We start from the raw sequence: 19,541 nt of genomic DNA, 5'->3' as shown, positions 1-19,541 counted from the left end.
TACGAAGTAGTGAACTAAAATAAAATAGATAAATTTACTTATAAAATTTTTGCTTATAGACGTTACAATTTGAATTGGATGGCCCGTTCACAATGGTCTTATGTAGACGGCGCATGTGCTGTGCAGCCACAGTGTTTATTTTTCAAAAAAGAGAGAAAGAGTGCTCCACAGAGCACCCCATTCATGCTCTTCTGGTTGCAAACGCCAACCACCCGCTCGCCCACCGAGTGGCACGGCCAAATATACAGAAAGCAAAAACAAAACGCTGTCTGATGGCAAAAAGGAAAAGAGGAAAACCACCCGTGGGGGCGGTGGGGAGTGAAAGAGCGCTCTGCGAAACTCATGAAAGTGAAAACGAGCGCGACGCTGGCCCAGCTGCATTCACATATTTAGTTGGCTGCGAGTCCTTGCGCCGTTCGAATCGCAGGCGAATCAGCGGCACCACCCATCGTCCAACACACAACCACCGCCCACCTGCGTCTCGGGCCGCAAGGTTGGCAAAATACAATTATTCGAGTGCGAGTCAGCAGCGGTGACTGATTTTTTGAATTGAATCGAATTGAATTAAAGTGAATACAAAGTTGCAAGTCGCATGAGTCCTTCGTGTGACGAGTTCGTCGCAAAAAGGATATTTATTTGCCAAGTCAGCCTGCGTGTGTGTGTGTGTGTGTCATTTGTGTGTTTGTCGTGTCGGGTCAGTTGAGCGTTCAAGGACTCTGCTGCAGCAACTACAAAAAACCAGTGCCAGAAACAACAATATGTGTGCAATAAATGCGAGAAACGTGACAGCAACTTGCCAATAGGCAAAAGGCATTGAAAAGCTGAAAGGAACACCACATTTCGTGGCGAACGAGAATCCGAGAAAATATATTGCAGGTAAAAAGCTGAGTGATGCACTTGAAAACAACCCACATCTGCACATTCGCAGACAGAATCGCATGCAGTCAGCGCTCATTGCTCATACGCAGCGTGTACGCCATCAAGTGGGCAGGGATTCCTTCTTATGGCCTTTTGATGCTACGACTGACAGACAGACGAAAGGACCGGCGGTCACTCAGTCATCCAGCCGCTAAATCCTGAAAAAAAGTCATTCGAATAAAATGGAAAAAAAAACTGCACTTCCCGCCAACGAAAAGAGCGAGCGGCAAAGGTTAATGGCAAAAACAAACCATACGAGTGAGAGTAAAATGGCCAAAACGGGGTGTTTAAACAGCATGGGGGATTTGTTGTTGCCTTTAAGATTACAGTTTGCATTTTGTTTTGGCATCTTTGTCCAATGACGCATAGATTTTATCCAACGGAGGTGAGCATAAGTGTCTGTGAAAAGAGCAGGAAAAAATGGTTCCTGCTTTAAAGTTTACGTTTTGTGTTTTGTTTTGGCATCTTTTCCGAGTGACGCATAAATGTACATTTTATCCGCTGGAGGTGAGGATAAATGTCTGGCATTTCATTTATGGTCAATGGTCGCTGTGTTGGGATAGCTCTTTTTCCCATGAATTTCCTCAATAACCGAGGAATTTTGCTTAATAAACATTTCGTTGGCTTTGCGTGCGTTTCATTTGCACCGAATTTATTAAAAAAGAATGATTTTTAAAAAGTTTAATAAATTATATATAAATATTTAAAATCACCAAAGTAATTCTTCCGAAATTTGTCTAAGTAGAAACATCAATCTAGTCATAGGAATTAAAATATAAACAAAAAGCCAACGGTGTTAAGTACCAAGCTACCGTTACTAAATTTATATATTTAATCACATTTAGATCCACTTATGATTAGCTTAGATTTCCGCTTTGATTCAATTTACTGGCACTTTGCCCAACCGAAAGCCTTCTGTGGCGTAGAAGAAACTCTTCGGACGAACCACGCTCAGCTGTTTCCGTGGTGTAGCGGTTATCACATCTGCCTAACACGCAGAAGGCCCCCGGTTCGATCCCGGGCGGAAACAGGTTAAATAATTTTTTTTTAATTTTTCTATTTGGATTTTTTATTTATTTGAACTATTATTCGGATTGATGTGAAATATATATAAGTAAATGTATTTATTTGATGTCAATATTTAAGTAAAAGGCCATATATTTCCCATGATAAATTCCATTAGGAAAATGTAATGTGCGTTACATCTGCACTTAGTCTTCTTTTAATTTCTGTTACAATTATTGTCAGATTCTAGGTAAGACATGCAAGCATTGCTTTAAGATTTGAGTTACATATAATATAAAGCGAACTTTAAAGAACTATGTATAATAAATTTCTATTAATACTAAAATCCCTTATTGCTAAAATAAAGGAGGAACTCAATCATTAGACTGGTGGCTACTTAATAAAAATACAAAAAAGTTTATCACCTGTTTCCGCCCGGGATCGAACCGGGGGCCTTCTGCGTGTTAGGCAGATGTGATAACCGCTACACCACGGAAACAGTTGAAACTTAAGTGGCAAAGAGGCCAAGTCCAGCGACATGAACTGCCGAAGGGTCAAAAATAAATATGAATAAAAATCGGATAGTGCTATTTTATCTATTTGAGTGATTTTTGGGGGACGTGTTTTAAGGATTTTCTATGAATTTCAATTAGTACTTAAATATATAAAGTACGTATTTGCAAGTATATACTAATTGCTTTAATGATTTGAGTTACATGTAAAGCGAACGAACACTAAAGAACTAGCAAACATATATGAATCTATAAATTTTGATTAATACTTAAATCCTTTATTGCTAGAATATGCTACTTGCATTAAAGAAGGAACTCGAACATTAGTCTGGTGGCTTCTTAATATAAAAATTGTGTTAATATAAAAATTGTATTTAAATACAAAAAAAAATTTATCACCTGTTTCCGCCCGGGATCGAACCGGGGGCCTTCTGCGTGTTAGGCAGATGTGATAACCGCTACACCACGGAAACAGTTGAAACGTGGGCGGCAAAGAGGCCAACTTCAGGCGACCTAAACTGCCGAAGGGTCAAAAATAAAACTGGTTGCTTGAGTAAAATCGGATTGTGCTATTGTATCTATTTAAGTGATTTTTATGGGAAATATTTCAAGGAGACCCAATGATTGGACAGTTTGCTTTTGTTGATGGTATTCAGCTCAATGAGGGGGAAAGAGCAGGTCTGATAATAAAATTATTTTAAGGTGGCTGCTGAGATAGTGATTCATATATGGTGCTTTGTTAAAACTAATTGAATGGGCGTTCCGCGAGGGCAGATTCACTTTCATTTTCTATGCTGGTAGACCAGAAATTACTTTTATGATTATCTAGCAAGGGCAATACCTTGCTGGGCAATGTCAATGCCCGACTTCCTTCAAGTTCCGCACAAATCTTGACCAGCATCGAGGCGAATCGAGCTGAACTCTGCCCCGAATGGTAAGCAAACTAAATGGTTGTAATCAGGGTGGCAGGAGCACAAAGCATTGAACCCTCCAGCGGGATGAGGGCGATAGAAATGGTGGTGGCCAAAAACAAACCGAAATCCGAGTGGCGCCAGCCGAGAAATGGAAACGAAATGAACCTATCAAAAGGTTGTCAAAATGTCTCTTTTAAATATGTTTATTTTGTTGTCCTCGCCCGTGCTCGAGTATTTATTTATTTGCACTCAGCTCTCTATGGCATTGCGTTGTGTAATTCTGCTCTCGAAGATGTTGACAGGCATTGAACTTTGAACCTAGCTGCCAAGTGGAACAGGAAAGTTCCCGAAATAAAAGTTATTTTATTGTGTGGTTGACTTTTATGGCTTGTGGTCACGGTGCTCGGTACTCGGTGCGTATGTGCACTCGATTGTTTACGCGACACGGCAAATTGTCTGTGGGATAATTTAAAAAATTCATTATTTTTCCCGCCGTCATTGTTGATTGGCTAACACCAGAGAGACCACCACCACACACAAAAATCCAGTCCAGAGGGACAGTTCAACGAACAGCTAAGCGAGTTAAGAACCATGAATGCAAACACCAGGCACAATGGGATCGGGGGCTTCTTTCTCTGCCAAAACACTTTCAAGAGCAGAGGAAAGTACGTGTCATAATTCATCTTTGAATAGTTCGTGAACCCTGAACCTGTCAGCTTTGCTTTTCTGGCAACAAAGGTGTTCTTAAAGCAACGGGTTGTTTAGGGGTACATTTTAATTAACTTAGAACCGAATTTCACATGTTTTTTTTACAACCCTCTGTTGCTAAGTTCATGTAAGTAATTGATTCAAATACTGTTAAATAAACAACTAGAACATCTTGTCCCATACGAACCCCACTGCCGACTGGCCATGTCCTTTCCAAACACCCCACACCCACACGAAAATCTGTCTGTGCGTTTTGGCGAGCTGGGGTCCTTGCGGCCGTGTTGGTGTTTTGGGATGTTTTGGATGTGGCTGGGTGCCAATGACACGGGAAGTGAAAGCGTTCAATGAATGTTTTATTTTTCGGTCGGGTTCCTTGACCAGGCAATGGCAGTCAACGGCAACCTTTGTTGTAGTACCTTTGTTCCTTGTTGCACCTTCGAACGGGGAAGCACAAAGAGGAAATGCCAAAGCAGGTCCTGGATGGGGTTTCCTCGCGGGTGAGAGTCAGCCTCACGAAATGGGATGCGCACGTTTCCTGTTTTAGCTTTTTGCAACAGCAATAAAGGAACCGAGACCGAGTCCGGGAACCTGGAATGACTCCCTTCCGTCTGGCAGACACAAAGCCAAATGAGTCAGATGCGCTTTGTCTAGTCAAGGATTTTACCCCATGCTAAACACACAACTTGAACTTCAAATAAGTTTGCAGCACTTAATGCCGACTGTCTGTCTGTCTGTCTGTCTGCACTCTAAAAATGCGTACGTTAGACTTGTTTAAACAAAAAAGGGCTTTAAACATAAGAAATCATTTTAATTAGTATATCTTTAAGTACATACATTGTATTGCATTCTATTCATTCTTTGTAATAATTAGAATATTTGTTCAACCACTATACTTCAAATGCAATTCATTTGCTGCTATTTTCGTTACTATATGTTCATAGATTTTCAATATTATTTTCAAATCTTTTTAGTTAACGCAACTTACATTTCCCGTCGTCGCCATGCATTTCTGGATTGACAAGCGCTCACAGCAGTGTGGATTTGGACGGTCTCGCGTGGCAGCATCCTTGTCGCACGCTGGCAGCGGTCTCAACTATGGACATCCGCCACGAAGGACCAAGTCCACCAGCTGCAGCAACAGCACCGGCCAGTCAATGCCACCGGTGCATCGATCTCTGCCGCAGACGCCGTACGATATGCACCAGCCCGGCACCAGTCGCCAGTCACAGTTGTCATATGGCAACAACAATTCCCTGCACGCGCAGCAGCAGCAACATTCCAGCAGCGGTGGCACCAGCAACAACAATAACTTGACTGCCACCGGCACAACGACAACTGCCAGCAACAATAACCATGCCAGTGGAATAGCTTCCTCGGCAGCAGTCCTCACCGGAAGTGGAACCATCGTTCCGCTGGTGGCACGAGGATCGCACTACAATCACCACGGCAACACGCGCTATCAGCCAAGGACGCAGCAGCAACTGTTGCACCAGCAGCAGCAGCAACAGCCACACCAGCACCAACAGCAGCAGCATCAGCAGCAGCAGCACTACAGCTACCACCATCCGCAATTCGGCAACATGGCTGTGCCCATGAGACACTACGATGCACATCAGCAGCAGCAGCAACAGCAGCAATACTCGGGCAACGTCTATGCGTGAGTATAAAGGATTAGCACTACGGCACATAGCTGGATATCCTGTCTAACTATCGAACTACCTCATTCCAGTGATGATGCCTACAGCGCCTATCACCACACCGCCCATCACCAGCACAGCAGCAATCACTCGACCAGCGGCAGCAACAACCAGCGGCAAGCTACAGCCTACGCCACGCCGCGTCGCCACAATTCCAGCAGCAACATGCGACACTTGACGCCAGCAGCAGCGGCAACATCATCCACAACCACTGAGACAGCAAGTGTCGCCAGTCCAACGGCAGCGGTAGCTGCTGCACCTGCCACAATGCACAGTAACCAGTTGCAGCAGCACCATCATGCACTGCTGCAGCACGCGGACTCGCAACTGTTGCCCAGCCACCTGAAGTGCGGCATGTGCGCCTCGCTGGTGCTGGCCTCCGTTTTTGTGGCAGGAACAAAGTTCTACTTCGACCACCAGGGCACTGGGCTGGAGGTGCTGATCTTCTGCACCTTCTCGGCCCTCTTTCTGGCCGCCTGCCTGATCAGCCTGTGCCGCATCCCGAAAGGCCTCTTCTCGAGTTCCAGTCGCTCGAATGGCCGAGCAGCGGTTTGCCATAGCCGTGGTGTCAACTCCTCGTTGGCGGGAACCGGAGCCGCACAGTCCGCCGGCTGCCTGCTGGAGATGAGCGAGGGACGGTATCTGGAGGAGCGGCAGGTGACAACAGTGGGCGGGACGGCGGCTACAGCCGGTCCGCCACCCTATCATATAGCAATACTGCTGCCGGAACAGACGCCGGCGACAATGGGTAAACAACTGCCGTTGGATGAATCGCCGCCGCCGTCGTACGACAAGATTCTCGTATAGGCTATCGAGGAATTGAGCCTCAGTTGGAGTTCGAGAGCCCTGATCCTTGACAACCCCTTAATGCACAATGCCAAGTACTTTTGCTCAGTATTTTTCTAAAAAGCGATATCACAGTTTATATGAACATTTACACGGCATAGATATACATTAATATAACATATATACATATATAACATATATACATATATACACATATATCAAATTAACATATACGCATACACAAATATTTACTTTTAAGCTCCGAACAATATTTTTACACTTTCTATGACTCGTACTTGAACCCAAAACTCTTCCACACCAGACCCGAACATGTCATACTCTACTGTCATTTTTGTTCTGTGATATGCTCAAGAAATCAAGAAAACATAAGCTATAGTATGTTAAACCATTAGCTAACGAACACGACAAGCCAATGCAACGAGAAAAAGATGTAGTAATAGCTGATACAGTCATTAAAGAATTCAAGCAGCAGTATTAGTAGGCAGTTAAGTAATAAATTAACCAATCAAAGGCCCAGTCATCATACAAAAAACGGAAAGAGTGTGCAATATACTAAGTAAAATATGACATATATTAAATAAAGTATCGTAAATGTAATTTCATATTGTATTATTCACGGTAAATGGGAATAAACATCGGCACGTGATGACAAGATATCTATCTGAAAGTTTTCTGAACACAATATCTCATAAGTTACCTTGAGATAATGTTTAATACCAACTTCTAAATTTCATCTGAAGGTCTATTGACATATTAGGAAAAAGGGCAGTTTGCGTATTACTTTAAATATTTACTTTTAGTACCCGTTAATCGTAAAAGGGTATAATAGAAGTCGTTAAAAAGTTTGTAACAGGTTTCCGACCCTATAATGTATACACATATTCTTAATCAGGATCAATAACAAAGTCTATCGTTATATTTTTTTAAATTGTATTATTTTTTATCCAATTTTTATTGATCTGCCGGAAAAATGTTGAAATTTCTCGTTCGTCTCTCGTCCTAAGCTGAGTAACGAGTATCTGATATCTCGACTATAGCGTTCTCCATTTTTATTCGTAGAACTTTTCATGACTAAGTGTTTGGTTATCAAGAAACTTCAATGATTTTTTAAATTTCGTCAAATTTGCGTTAAAAGATATGCATTTTAATAGCTGCGCGTCGCTCTTTGAAAGTCACGAAATTCAGTCCATTCACATCTTTGAACATAAAAGGTTTTAAATAATGGAACACTATAAACAAACTTTTCAAATTCAGGAAGGAATACTCCGAAATCTTCAACACCAACTTGAACAAGGAACTGATGACTTAAAAAGAATAGAAAAACTTAAAGAATTAATTTTAAAGACAACGCACCAGCTGGATGAAATGGAATACATAGATAAAAGCCACCATATAAAAAAAGAATTTCTAATTAATTACGGGCTTGCTATCGTCGTGGTGCTCTTCATTATATTATGCTGCATGTTAAACAATCGAAGGTCGAGTCCTTCGATTATCTCACCCTCCATGGAATTACAAGTTTCGCAGAGCACAGTTCGCCAGATGTCTTTGAACGAAAGGCTTACGACGGAATCCGTGGATTCCGGGAATCCACCGCCATACGCCATAGCACTACATATGCCGAAACAAACTCCGGAGATAACGAGCGAACAAATTCCAAAGGACGAGACGCCTCCGCCATCATATGACAGCATTCAAATCGAACCATAAATACAATGTATTTTGATCATATAGCTGTGATCACGAAGGTATTGATTAGGTAAAATAGCATATCCTGTTTTTATTAGAATATAATAATTATTTATGAATATCTACATATATACATATATATATCCTATATCCCATCCAACTGTAGACTTAGAATATGTATTACATATTATGTAACACCTATTCTTATGGAAATAGATATTTAGTTGATCATATGAAATCAAATTAAGTATTTGGCTTCGAACTTAAGTGCAGTTATTAGGTGAATTTTTAAAAAATTCGATCTCAGGGTAAATATACATATAAGAAAGACTTGTCATCGAAGCCAAACAGTATGCTCATATTTGTATGATTAATGGGTATAAAATAATCTTCGAGGAATAGAAAACCCTTATCAGGAACACCAAATTCTGAGCAAAGCATATTCGAAATTAGTAATTTAAATTAACTCAACTCTAAAGGTTGTCAATGTTGCGGCCAGCTAATTTTGTTTTGTACGCGTCTACTATGTGGAATTCGCATGTGCTGGCTCATTACGATAGTAATGAATGTTCAAATTGTTTGAAATTATATAACGAATTTGAAAACTGTGTAAAAATACAAGACCTTAAAAACGATATAAACTCAACAATCGAACGAATGAAAGTCGAAATGCTAATTTTCTGCATTCTCGTAGTCATCTACATTGTTGGCTTCTCTATTGTAGGGTGCTACAACTTGAAGGATTCAAGTTCAAGACGCACTGCAGCACCACGATTGCCGATATCAAGAATGCGTACCACCCGCGAACAAATCCCACAGCACGAAGTTCCTCCGCCGGCAAATAGTTTGTCGATAAGGGCCATCTGGCGATCTTGTGAAAAGATCAATCATAAGATAACTTCAGAAAAACTATAACTAGATCTTGGAGGCCATATGGAAATCTATCGGAAATGCGTTAAAATGAAATATTTGAAAATAAAAAAATATATATATACATATATATTTGTAAGAAGTTTTCATTTTGAACTCGCCATAGAAATACACTATCAATATTTTATTCACGTTATACTAAATATTTAAAAAACACGATTAAAAAGTATATTCTAATCAACTAAGATATAATGCTAGAATGTTTGATTGCTTTGATTTTAAGAGGCAGTGAATAGCAGATATTCACAGTTGATAAACACGACTATAGCGATATATCTTGTTTCGAATACGTTTTTCTCCGCTAACTGAACAGGTTGGACGACATCATTTGCATTTCGTTCTCCCGCAACTATTTTGTGTGTTTCCAGCTCAGTTTGATCGAGCCAATAAAGTAAACAACATCGTAGCATGCCTCAGGCCAATCTTAAGTTAAGTCCCCATGATCAGCAGGTGCTCGATTCCATTTTCGATCCCCTCGAGCTTAGCAGCCTACAGACAAATAACTTAATTCCCGCTGAATCCGACCTCAAGGATGTGGAGCCGGACACCCAGGCTATCAAAGCTTCCAGGGAACTGGAGCTAAGAGCCATTGGCTTATCCGAAAGCGGGGAGCTTGATGGAGCACTGGAGTTATTTCAGCAATCATTAAATCTAGCCCAAAGGGCTTCCGTGCTAAATAACCGGGCACAAACTTTACGCCTGGCCAAACGTGATGAGGGTTAGTAAGAGAATGTAAACGGTTATGAATTCATTCAGATATTCCTGTTTATAGATGCCCTCGATGACCTAAACAAAGCCCTGGAACTGGCCAATGATCAGCAGACCCGCACCAAGTGCCACGCCCACTGTCAGCGAGGTGTCCTTTATCGTAAACTGGATAATTTGGAGGCGGCTCGTGCCGACTTCGAGGCAGCAGCCCAGTTGGGCAGTAAATTCGCCAGGGAACAGGTTATTGATATAATAATTACGCAATAAATTACATCTAATACGGTTCCCGTTTCAGCTGGTGGAAATCAATCCATTTGCAGCTCTCTGCAATCAAATGCTCCGTCAGGCATTCGATCAACTCAAGTAGCAAGTTATGCAGTTCAATTATTATGAGATTATGAGTTACTGGATTATTAATAAACAAAATGAATGGAATGAGAAAATAATGAATGAAATGAGAAAACAAATTCAAGCCCTTTTGTTAAACATCAAATTATAAGAAGTGCAATTTTAAACTAGAAAATATTTTGGATTCAATACGATACGATCCTATTGATTTTTGATTACTTTTCAATGTTGGTTTGCATGTAAGGAAACAGAGATCAGATCCCGTTTTGCCTAAAGCTTCATTGATAAATAATATTAAGCATCATTTTTCAGTATAATTTTGTAGCTCCCGAAACAATAACCCACGTTCTTTGTTTTTATATTTGTTTCTTTTTCTTTTACATCTCTTATTTTGATCGATTCTCGTGGCCATGAAACGGGCATCGATGGGCACATCGCGCAATTTTCTCCGCGAGAACCGGATGATGGTGAGCCAGGCGTCTCCAAACTACCAGATGCCCACCGCCTCCTCCATGGCCAGATGCTGCGACCCAGTGAGGTTACTTTTGGCCGCCACCCAGCGGGGCTTGATTGGCGGAACAAGGGCAAAAGTTGTTCCCAGTCAACGGAAGCTTTCCGAGAAGCAGATTCAAACGGAGGACATCAGCGATGAGCGGTTTCTCAGTGCCGCCCTGCTCAAGTGCTCGGAGAAGACTCATACCCACTTGCAATCCCGCAGCGAGGGCGACGATCCAGTGGAAGGCAAAGGAGAACAGTTTCTCGACGAGAGGCTACGACTCCGACGCACTGCGTCCAATTTTGAGCTGGGCAAAATGCCGGAACAACGCGATGGCTATCAGCCGGGGCAATACACAATGCACCGGCCGTTAGCTAACACGTTCGGCATTTTGCCCGGCGGTTTAAATTACCTGGACAACTGTTTCTCCTCCAGTCGAAAACAAGATGATGAAGCATCCATCTGCTCGCAATCCCTCAAGGCAAGTTCTCCAAGGGTCCGCCAAATGGACATTCCAGAGATGGTGGATGTTAACCCAGACGATATACTAAGCTTACACTCGCAAGAGTCCTGTGCAGAGCTACCAGTTTTAGAGGTCCAACCGGCGGAAAATTCCCAAACGGAGTCACCTGAGGATTCGCAACCAATTCTGCTAACCAGTGAACAGAGAATGATGCTTATGGATGCCGTCCGTAAGCGGCAAAATCAATTGATTGCGGAATACAACCGTTTGCCACTTTCCGTAGGCACATTACGAGTCCGGAATCTCAAGAGACAACTGGAGCAGCAATTGGATGTGTTGGACTACGATCTCAGCAGGCTATCACTGGCGAATGTGTATTTGAAGCAAGAGTCACAATTTGGAACAATCGCTTATCATAAATTGCCCACAAATATAAATGCTTAGCTAAAACCAATTATTCTCAATATTGCTTGGAAAGAATTCTAAAGGTTCACTTAAAGTTGATAGGTAAATTCTTTGGAAAAAGTGTTACAAGGCGTACTTTTATTTATCTAATATTATGTTGTAACTAATAAGTAATAAGTACAACTCTTTGCTAGAGTATAAATACCTAAAAGTATTTACTGCTTTATCATGGCCACTAAGTCATTGTTCGCCCTTGACATAATTATTGGTAGAAAGATAAAAATTGGCAACATGTTATTTGGTATGATATCAACTACAAGTGTAATGATAAGGGTTTCGCAATGAAGCTTGAAAATTGCCATAAATAGGGATCGCCAAACCTCATCTGTATCAATAAAGTGAACCAACCGAATAGCACCATGTCATTTAAAGTATCTTTGCTCTGTCTGCTGATCCTGGCAGGATATCTCACTTCAATTGAAGCCGAAGTTTTCCCGCAGTGCGCGAATGCTCCATTGGACACCTTTGTCATGGCCATCGAAGATTGCGCTTCGTACATCTATTGCAATGGAGAGGACTCCTTCCGAGACAGCTGCCCCGAGTCCACCTATTTTGACGATAGAACCCAAGAGTGTGCCTTTGATGATGAGGGTGTCTGTCTAAGGAACGCAGACTCAGTCCAGACCGAGGAGCAGCCCGATAAGCAAATTACTGGTGAGGAGCAGAACGGGATCGAAGAAACCACTCCCGTTGCAACACCGCCTTCTGAATACGCCTCTACAGGATCTGCGGACTCTTCTACTTTCCAAGCTGATCATAAAACAACCCCTACAGAATCAATTCCTTTAGTGACTGAGCCATCGACTACATCTGATAAGCCATCCTCCCCATCTGCAAAGCCTTTCACTCCAGCTGAGGAAAGGCCGCACTGCGACGCCTCCGGAGATGGTGACCATCCTCATCCTCAGAGGTGCGAGTACTACTACAGGTGCCTCAGCGGCTATCTGACCATTGTGAGGTGTCCTTACAAATATGGCTGGGACCTTCCCACAAAGCAATGCAAGCCGATCAGCGAGACTCAGTGCTTTACTCATAACTACTAGATTTATCTTTAGAGATTCAAATGATTTTATGTACTTATATTTATTTTTCCAATCTACATTTAATGTAAGTTCTTAAGATGATGCTTAAACTTTAATCATGATCAAAGTAAATAAATAATTTTCCACTTAGTTTTCTTTCTTAAAGTGTAAATTCCAATCACATGTGAACTTGCATTATCAGTCAACTAGATTTGTCGTAGTGGTACTTTGACATTTAACGTACGTTTTATGTAAGGAATTATCCTTGAGTGAAGGGCTTATATACACATTGGGCTATTTACAGCCTCCAAGCTACGCGGCTGCTAACCCAAATCGAGGTGCGCACAGATGACAATAATAAATAAGTATTTGTGGCATTTTAATGAATTGAAAAGTGCATAATGAAGGTGCTGGGTGCCCGATGGCCAACGGCGTCTCCATCTGGCGGTTCCATTTGTATTTGTCAGGCATAATTCACAAATCCAACGCTCAGGTATATGAATTTATTTTCGTCGGGCAATTTTCGAAAGGCGGCAACTGCTGTCGCCGCTTCCACATTTTATTGCAAATTAATAATGCACACGATCCCGCAACAGCAGCAACCGCAGCAGCCGCTGCAGCAGCAACAAATTCCTCCGCCTGTCGGCCAGTCGTGTCAATTGTGTCTAGTGGCGGAGTGGTCGCAGTTCCTGATTATGATGATGATGATGCCCTCATGATGATTTGCCACTGGCAAATGTTTTGATTAACTAACTGCGGGGCAGCCAATTAATTTTTGGCCAAGAGGCTGCACACTGATCGCGAGTACAAAACCGCTGAGATTTCTCTTCGCTGTGCCGATGCGGGCTGCTCATTAATTAAAGAACATGGAATCGGGCGACAAACGGATCCGTCCGACATGCTGAGAGTCAAATTCGAATCCGCTAAACAAATGGCAACAGCAGCAGCAACAACATTTGGGCTAACAGCAACACCAACAGCAACGGCAGCAGCTACAACACCAACAACAGCAACACGAGATAGAGGAAAATTGTCAAGAGATGGACATTCGAAAAATAGAAAATCTCCAACTAAACTGAAAGAATTGAAACATTTTCGGATTTTTTCATTTCAGATGCGAGCAGCAAACGGTTAACAAAGGTGCACACGCTTGTCCCGTCGCGAAAATCGCGAAAGGGAAAATTCGTAACGGACGCGGGGAAAATGGCATTAGCAAAATATGTGTGAAAAATCAGAAAAAGAGAAAAATAAATAAAAACAAGAATGTGAAGGATTCGTCTAACGAGAACCCAGTGAAAAACATAGAACCGAGTGATTAACTTATTCAAGTAAATTGTGTAATGTTCGCTGAAAGCTCAAAATGTGGGATCTTCAATGTGAAAGAAAGATAAAAAACAAACTGCGTGTCATAAAACAACATGAGTTGAGGGAAAATATTAAATTTGATGTTCGCCACGAGCATCGCATTGGCATAAAATAAGTAACTTCAAGATCCTCCACCATAAGGGTTAGCCATAGAGCTCTATTATTAGACCTCCCCAGGGGCAGATATGCTGGGCCACTGGATTATGCGTGATTCACAGCCACATATAGACCGCTGATCGTGCGAATTCTATATTGAAATTCAAATACCTCTCGGAAAAAAACAGCGTTGACATCAAATTTATGTTCGCCACAATTCATGGAACAAATGAAAGTTAAACAACAATAACAAAGGCAACGCAGCGAAGGCTTAAGAATGATTTTATTTTCTATCTCAAAGAGGCGTATGAGTGATTATGTGTAAAATATTACGCATCAACGGAATAGCTTCGAAGTGAGCCAAAGCCAAAACCAAATCCAAATCGAAATGAAAACGATTGCGAGATGCTTTGGAATGAATTGCGATGGATGACAAAAGGCAGGCACTTGGACAACAAATCAAAATAGACAGCATGGCGAGAGCGTTTAGCACAGATCTTTATTTTTTGGATGGCTATTTAAAACAACAGCCAGAGAACGGTGCAGGAGAAGGAGGTGCCGAGCTGAAAGGCTGAAAAACTAATTTCGGAAAATCAAGTAAAAACTGAGCGAAATACCAAAGAGTTACGGAAAAGAAGGCTGCCTGACTGTCACGACAACACTTTCTTGTGTGAACGAGCGCCAAAAAGGCCGCGCCGCTCCTCCTCCGACCCTCCATCACGATTCGCCATCCACCCCAATCCCCATCCCTCTAATCCCATAGCCAGGCATCCATTGTACCCCATCAGGCGAGGCAAGGCAACCTCCACCATCCATCGTCTCTCAATAGAGAAATGCTTAGATGCGATTCTCAGTCCCATGTGCACACATAATGGAATGAAGAAAATTCCGTCGTCCAACAATTGCACGCTGGGCTAGCTAAAGTGCAAAGAAAACCAAAAGACTCGGACTTGTCACTTCGCTGCGGATTTGCATTGGCCGGGCTGCCTGTTTTTGGGGGGCCTCCAATGGTCGGCGGTGCAGCAGCAGCAGCAGCAGAAACAGCATAGACCGAGAAATCCCCAAAATCCCCCACATACCGACATACCCAACCCAGCTTCCTTGGACTAGCTTCTTATAAATAGCCCTCGGACAAAAGTGTGAACCGCCCGCCCGCCCAGTGCATCATCACATGCGATCCGAACAATGGAAATTGCCAAATTTATAGTGTACCCAGAAACCCACAGCGGCACTGCGATCAGATCGCCCAGGCCAGGCCAGCCAAGGAAAACTTATTTTATTTAAATAAATTTAGTTTAATTGCCAGCAAAGAACACAAATAACACTGGCCGTGTCTGTGCGTCTCTGTGTGTGTGTGTGCTGTTTTATTGTAATTCCGATTTGTCAACTGGGCACTCACCGAAACGGCCGAGTAAATCAGCCCGTTGACTTGGTCATCAAAACAGAGAGGAGTACTCGACAATCCGGATACCTTGGAGGAGCAGGCAGCCATCTAAAGATGGATCAGGCTGTCATTAAATCAAATTATGCCGTTTCCCGGTCCCCAATGACAAACAATCTCCGCGACCCGCAAAATTGCGCATAACGGGGCGTATGAGTAATAAGCCAACTGCTACGACATAATACGTATACGCCTCGTGGTGCAGACGCTCTTCTAGGCGGCCAAGAAGAGCAGACACGAAAAGTGTGTGTGACAAAACGCTCAATAAATAAACAAACCGAAATGCAAACAAACAAATTATGAGAAACGAAAACAAAGAAGCCAAGTAGGCTGGGGCAAAGCGAATAGAATTTGTTTACCTCTACGACAGCCGACATCTTGCACATTCACTAATTGCATTTACCCCCTTCCCCCTTCCGTTGCAGCTGGTTTATGTGATCCAAACCCAGATGAATTATGGAACATGTAAATAGCACTAATGCCAGACAACCGCAGCATCATCATTTTGATCAGCAGCTGCAGCACAATGACAGCCAACAGCAGTTCTGCCTGCGATGGCACAACCATCAGGTGAGATCCTCCAGATCTAATCCATTTGAATTTTTATTTGTGGAGGTACCATGTTCAACATTACCTGATAAGTAAGATCCATTAAAATGGACTGGAAATCGTTCAGTGAAGCGAGCAGGCCGAAAGCAAAATGTCGCCGCATCTATATATAGGATCCATCTATCCAAACACATTCCCCTATACGTACAGATTCACACATAGTTTTCCGCATTTTCATATAGTGACAATTTTTGTGTTTCGGCCCAAAGGGTGTACTGTGGTGAAAGCGGGGCAGCGGTGAAACTGGCTGTCCAAAATAGCAAAAGAGCCAAATGGACAAAGAGCAGTGAGGAGGGGTGTCGAGTGTGTGTGTGTGTCACATAAATGAACAGATTCGTGCAATTGCCAAAATCCAAAGAATTTCCACAGCGAGTAAATCGAAAAGTTGGAAAGCAGCTGCAGCCAACCCCTTTCCACTGTTTCACCACAGACAGAGCATCATGCGCAGGAAATTGTATTTTTATGATCGTGTGACCCACTTATGAGCACTTGTCACATCCCCATTCCCTCTGATCCCTTCCAGACCAGTTTGCTGAGCACCCTGCCCATTCTACTGGACCAATCCCATCTGACGGATGTGACCATTTCGGCCGAGGGACGCCAACTGCGGGCCCATCGCGTGGTACTGAGTGCCTGCAGCAGCTTTTTTATGGACATCTTCCGGGCTCTGGAGGCCAGTAACCATCCAGTTATCATTATACCAGGGGCCAGCTTCGGCGCAATCGTTTCACTGCTCACATTCATGTACTCCGGCGAGGTGAATGTATACGAGGAGCAGATTCCGATGCTGCTCAACCTGGCCGAGACACTGGGCATCAAGGGACTGGCCGATGTCCAGAATAACAATGTGAGTACCCCAAGACCAGGATCTAGTTAGATAATTCAAATAATTGAAAGAACTCACAAATCCAAGCAGCTACCAAAAACAGCGAGAAGTGGAGGTGGCTCTTACATGGATACGGCGAACGAGAAGTCCTCTGAGTTTGAACGTCCCAGCACACCCTCGCCCACGCCCACCCCCACCCTCACGCCTTCACACACGCCCACTCCAAGCCATCCGATCCCCCTGCCCCAGCTGCCCAGTGCCGCACTTAACACCCCTCTTCTGGCCAACAAACTGGGATCGGTGAACTCCAGTGGAATGGGCACCACACCCCTGGAGAATCTTTTTAAGTCGCTGCAGTTCTACCCCAGTCTGCTGCCACAACCACTGAACTTCTCGCAGACGGCGCTCAACAAGACCACTGAGCTATTGGCCAAGTATCAGCAGCAGTGCCAGCTCTACCAGAGCGGGATGCAGGAGGATCAACTGGAGACGGACTGTTTTGGCCCCAAGAGGCTGAAGGGCGACAGTCCGCCGAAGGAGCTCAGGCGACTGGAAAAGAGCCTTTTAAAGAATCCAAAATCCTCCTCGACGACCAACAGTAGCAGTAGCAAGTCGCCGCAGGAATGCTCCATCCCGAATCCCATTGTGGCCACTTCGCCAGTAACTCTCGCTCCACCGACCATGGCACACTTTTCACCTCAGTTGCCGGTGGTCAAGTGCTCCTCGGCCAGTTACCCCAGCGCTCTCGGCCAAGGTCAACTCTACAGTAGCAAGCCACCACTTTATAGTGCAGCAGTCACGCCGACTGCCGCCCAGCAGGCGGCGCAGATGCACCATCACCCGCAAACCGGGCCATCACCCTACATCTCGGCCGAGGATCACGCCAAGCTGCAGCTCCACATCGAGCAGTATCAGCGGGAAGCGGCAGCAGCAGCGGCAGCGGCCGCCGGCGGAATGGCGCTGGTCAGCGCCAAGTCGGAGCCCAATCTGCTCTCGCTGAGCGCCGACCGCGACAAATCGCTGGCCACCGCACCCATCAAGCCGCCGTCCAACTCCAAGCTTTATGCCACTTGTTTCATCTGCCACAAGCAGCTGAGCAATCAATACAACCTGCGCGTCCACCTCGAAACCCATCAGAATGTTCGGTAAGTGCTCTAATTTTAATTGTTATAAAACAATAGGAGTCACGTTTGGAACTTTTACTTTTCGATTCCATCAGGTATGCCTGCAATGTCTGCTCCCATGTGTCCCGCAGCAAGGATGCCCTGCGCAAGCACGTTAGTTACCGACATCCTGGGGCGCCATCGCCATGTGAAAATGAGGCTCGCCGGAAGAGGGTCTCCAAACTGGCAGCGACCACTGTGCCCACTTCTACGGCCATGTCCATGAGCGCCAGTCACACGGTTACCAGTGGCGATGTGGGTCCAGCTCCAGCGACCACACTTGGATGTTCGGGTCAGGAGGCAAGGAATCCGTACCTCTTCATGCCCAATCAATTTCAGATGGCTGCTGCTGCAGCAGCCGTAGCAGTGGCCGAATCCTCGCCAGCTTCTGGTCAGCCATCGCTGGACTTGGCACACGAGGCGTCACCGAGCATCAAAAGTGAGCGGGAGCCACCGGCGGCGAGCAACGGAGAGGCGACCGGTGTGGAGGCATCGGCGTCAACTACCTGAGGATAATGTTTTTGAATATTTTTGATTTGTTCAACTCACCACACAAACACGCACACAGACACAAGGAGTACGCCCACCCAAGCACATGCATATTGTTGGGCGACCAATGAGTTTGTGAAAAAAAGGGCTGACCCCTGACCCCAATTGTAAAACCAATCAAAGGTGGTGGAATCTGCTTCAAATTTATTTAATCAACAAGCTTAAAAGCAAATCAATTGATTTTGAAAACACTTGCAAACCCATTCAAATTTTCATATTCAAAATGTTCTTTTGTATTGAAAGTATGTTTGAAATATCTCAAATTCAAGCTTGGCTTATTCTAACAAAGAGATGTAATTACGTTCTTCGTCAATTTTTGACATCTAGCCCTATTTATTTTACCACTAACTACCACTCGGATTTTTTAACAATGTCAGAAGAGCCAGTAATTACCAACTCATGAGGTGCCCAACATGAATATGCCAACTTTTAGTCCCACCGAAACCAACGTCTTAGACCCGGCTGTGATAATTAGCGCAATTCGTTTTTCGTCTTCTGCACTCGAGCGCCTTTCTAGCTATCTTAATTTATGTACTTACATTTAGCACAATTTACGTTTAATTTTTCTGAAACTTTAGCAACCTCCGAGGCTCTCAAACTGCAAGTTACAAACACGATCCTTTCGCTTTCACGCTCTCTCACAAGCACACGTCCACACATTCTAGTAATCTAAGCCAAGTTTTTATAAATATTGTAATTATACACCTGAACACGCACACACACTTGCACACAAAAAGACAGGGTGAAAACCTACCAAACCAAAAAAACACAATTTTCAAAGGAATAAATGTTTAAGAAGCCAAAGAAATT

The 19,541-nt window shown here is 43.7% G+C and overlaps 5 protein-coding genes and 3 non-coding genes across 10 annotated transcripts; 6 read left to right on the top strand and 2 right to left on the bottom strand.

Annotated features, from left to right (window-relative positions):
* Positions 1-398: 398 nt before the first annotated feature.
* Positions 399-7,158, top strand: LOC6605579 (GATA zinc finger domain-containing protein 10). The gene is made up of 3 exons (XM_002030365.2): positions 399-876; positions 5,029-5,714; positions 5,787-7,158. Exons 2-3 carry the CDS (start codon positions 5,059-5,061, stop codon positions 6,559-6,561), a joined length of 1,431 nt encoding a protein of 476 aa, XP_002030401.1. The 5' UTR covers positions 399-876; positions 5,029-5,058; the 3' UTR covers positions 6,562-7,158.
* Positions 1,876-1,948, top strand: Trnav-aac. Its single transcript has one exon. It is a non-coding gene; the product is annotated as a tRNA-Val (tRNA).
* Trnav-aac lies at positions 2,350-2,422 on the bottom strand. Its single transcript has one exon. It is a non-coding gene; the product is annotated as a tRNA-Val (tRNA).
* Positions 2,836-2,908, bottom strand: Trnav-aac. Its single transcript has one exon. It is a non-coding gene; the product is annotated as a tRNA-Val (tRNA).
* A 2,389-nt stretch (positions 7,159-9,547) lies between the features above and the next one.
* LOC6605578 (tetratricopeptide repeat protein 36 homolog) lies at positions 9,548-10,595 on the top strand. Its single transcript, XM_032718046.1, has 3 exons — positions 9,548-9,898; positions 9,953-10,128; positions 10,184-10,595. The coding sequence occupies exons 1-3, from the start codon at positions 9,589-9,591 to the stop codon at positions 10,253-10,255; spliced, it is 558 nt and encodes a 185-aa protein (XP_032573937.1). The 5' UTR covers positions 9,548-9,588; the 3' UTR covers positions 10,256-10,595.
* LOC6605577 lies at positions 10,575-11,649 on the top strand. Its single transcript, XM_002030363.2, has one exon. The coding sequence runs from the start codon at positions 10,647-10,649 to the stop codon at positions 11,637-11,639; it is 993 nt and encodes a 330-aa protein (XP_002030399.1). The 5' UTR covers positions 10,575-10,646; the 3' UTR covers positions 11,640-11,649.
* A 99-nt stretch (positions 11,650-11,748) lies between these two features.
* Positions 11,749-12,849, top strand: LOC6605576. The gene has a single exon (XM_002030362.2). The coding sequence runs from the start codon at positions 12,020-12,022 to the stop codon at positions 12,701-12,703; it is 684 nt and encodes a 227-aa protein (XP_002030398.1). The 5' UTR covers positions 11,749-12,019; the 3' UTR covers positions 12,704-12,849.
* An 880-nt stretch (positions 12,850-13,729) lies between these two features.
* LOC6605575 (protein bric-a-brac 2) lies at positions 13,730-19,539 on the top strand. 3 transcript variants are annotated; one of them, XM_032718043.1, is made up of 5 exons: positions 13,730-13,822; positions 16,010-16,154; positions 16,717-17,040; positions 17,107-18,164; positions 18,239-19,539. In XM_032718043.1, the coding sequence occupies exons 2-5, from the start codon at positions 16,041-16,043 to the stop codon at positions 18,690-18,692; spliced, it is 1,950 nt and encodes a 649-aa protein (XP_032573934.1). In that variant the 5' UTR covers positions 13,730-13,822; positions 16,010-16,040; the 3' UTR covers positions 18,693-19,539. The 3 variants fall into 3 exon arrangements, with proteins under 3 accessions (XP_032573934.1, XP_032573933.1, XP_032573935.1); XM_032718042.1 differs by having other exon boundaries at positions 13,730-16,154; XM_032718044.1 differs by having other exon boundaries at positions 13,731-16,154; positions 17,110-18,164.
* The last annotated feature ends 2 nt before the right edge of the window (positions 19,540-19,541 follow it).

This window comes from Drosophila sechellia, chromosome 3L (assembly GCF_004382195.2).
Source record: "Drosophila sechellia strain sech25 chromosome 3L, ASM438219v1, whole genome shotgun sequence".
Classification (NCBI taxonomy): Eukaryota; Metazoa; Arthropoda; class Insecta; order Diptera; family Drosophilidae; genus Drosophila; species Drosophila sechellia.
The sequence above is the reverse complement of the archived record's forward strand: the minus strand, read 5'-3'. Positions and strand labels throughout refer to the sequence as shown.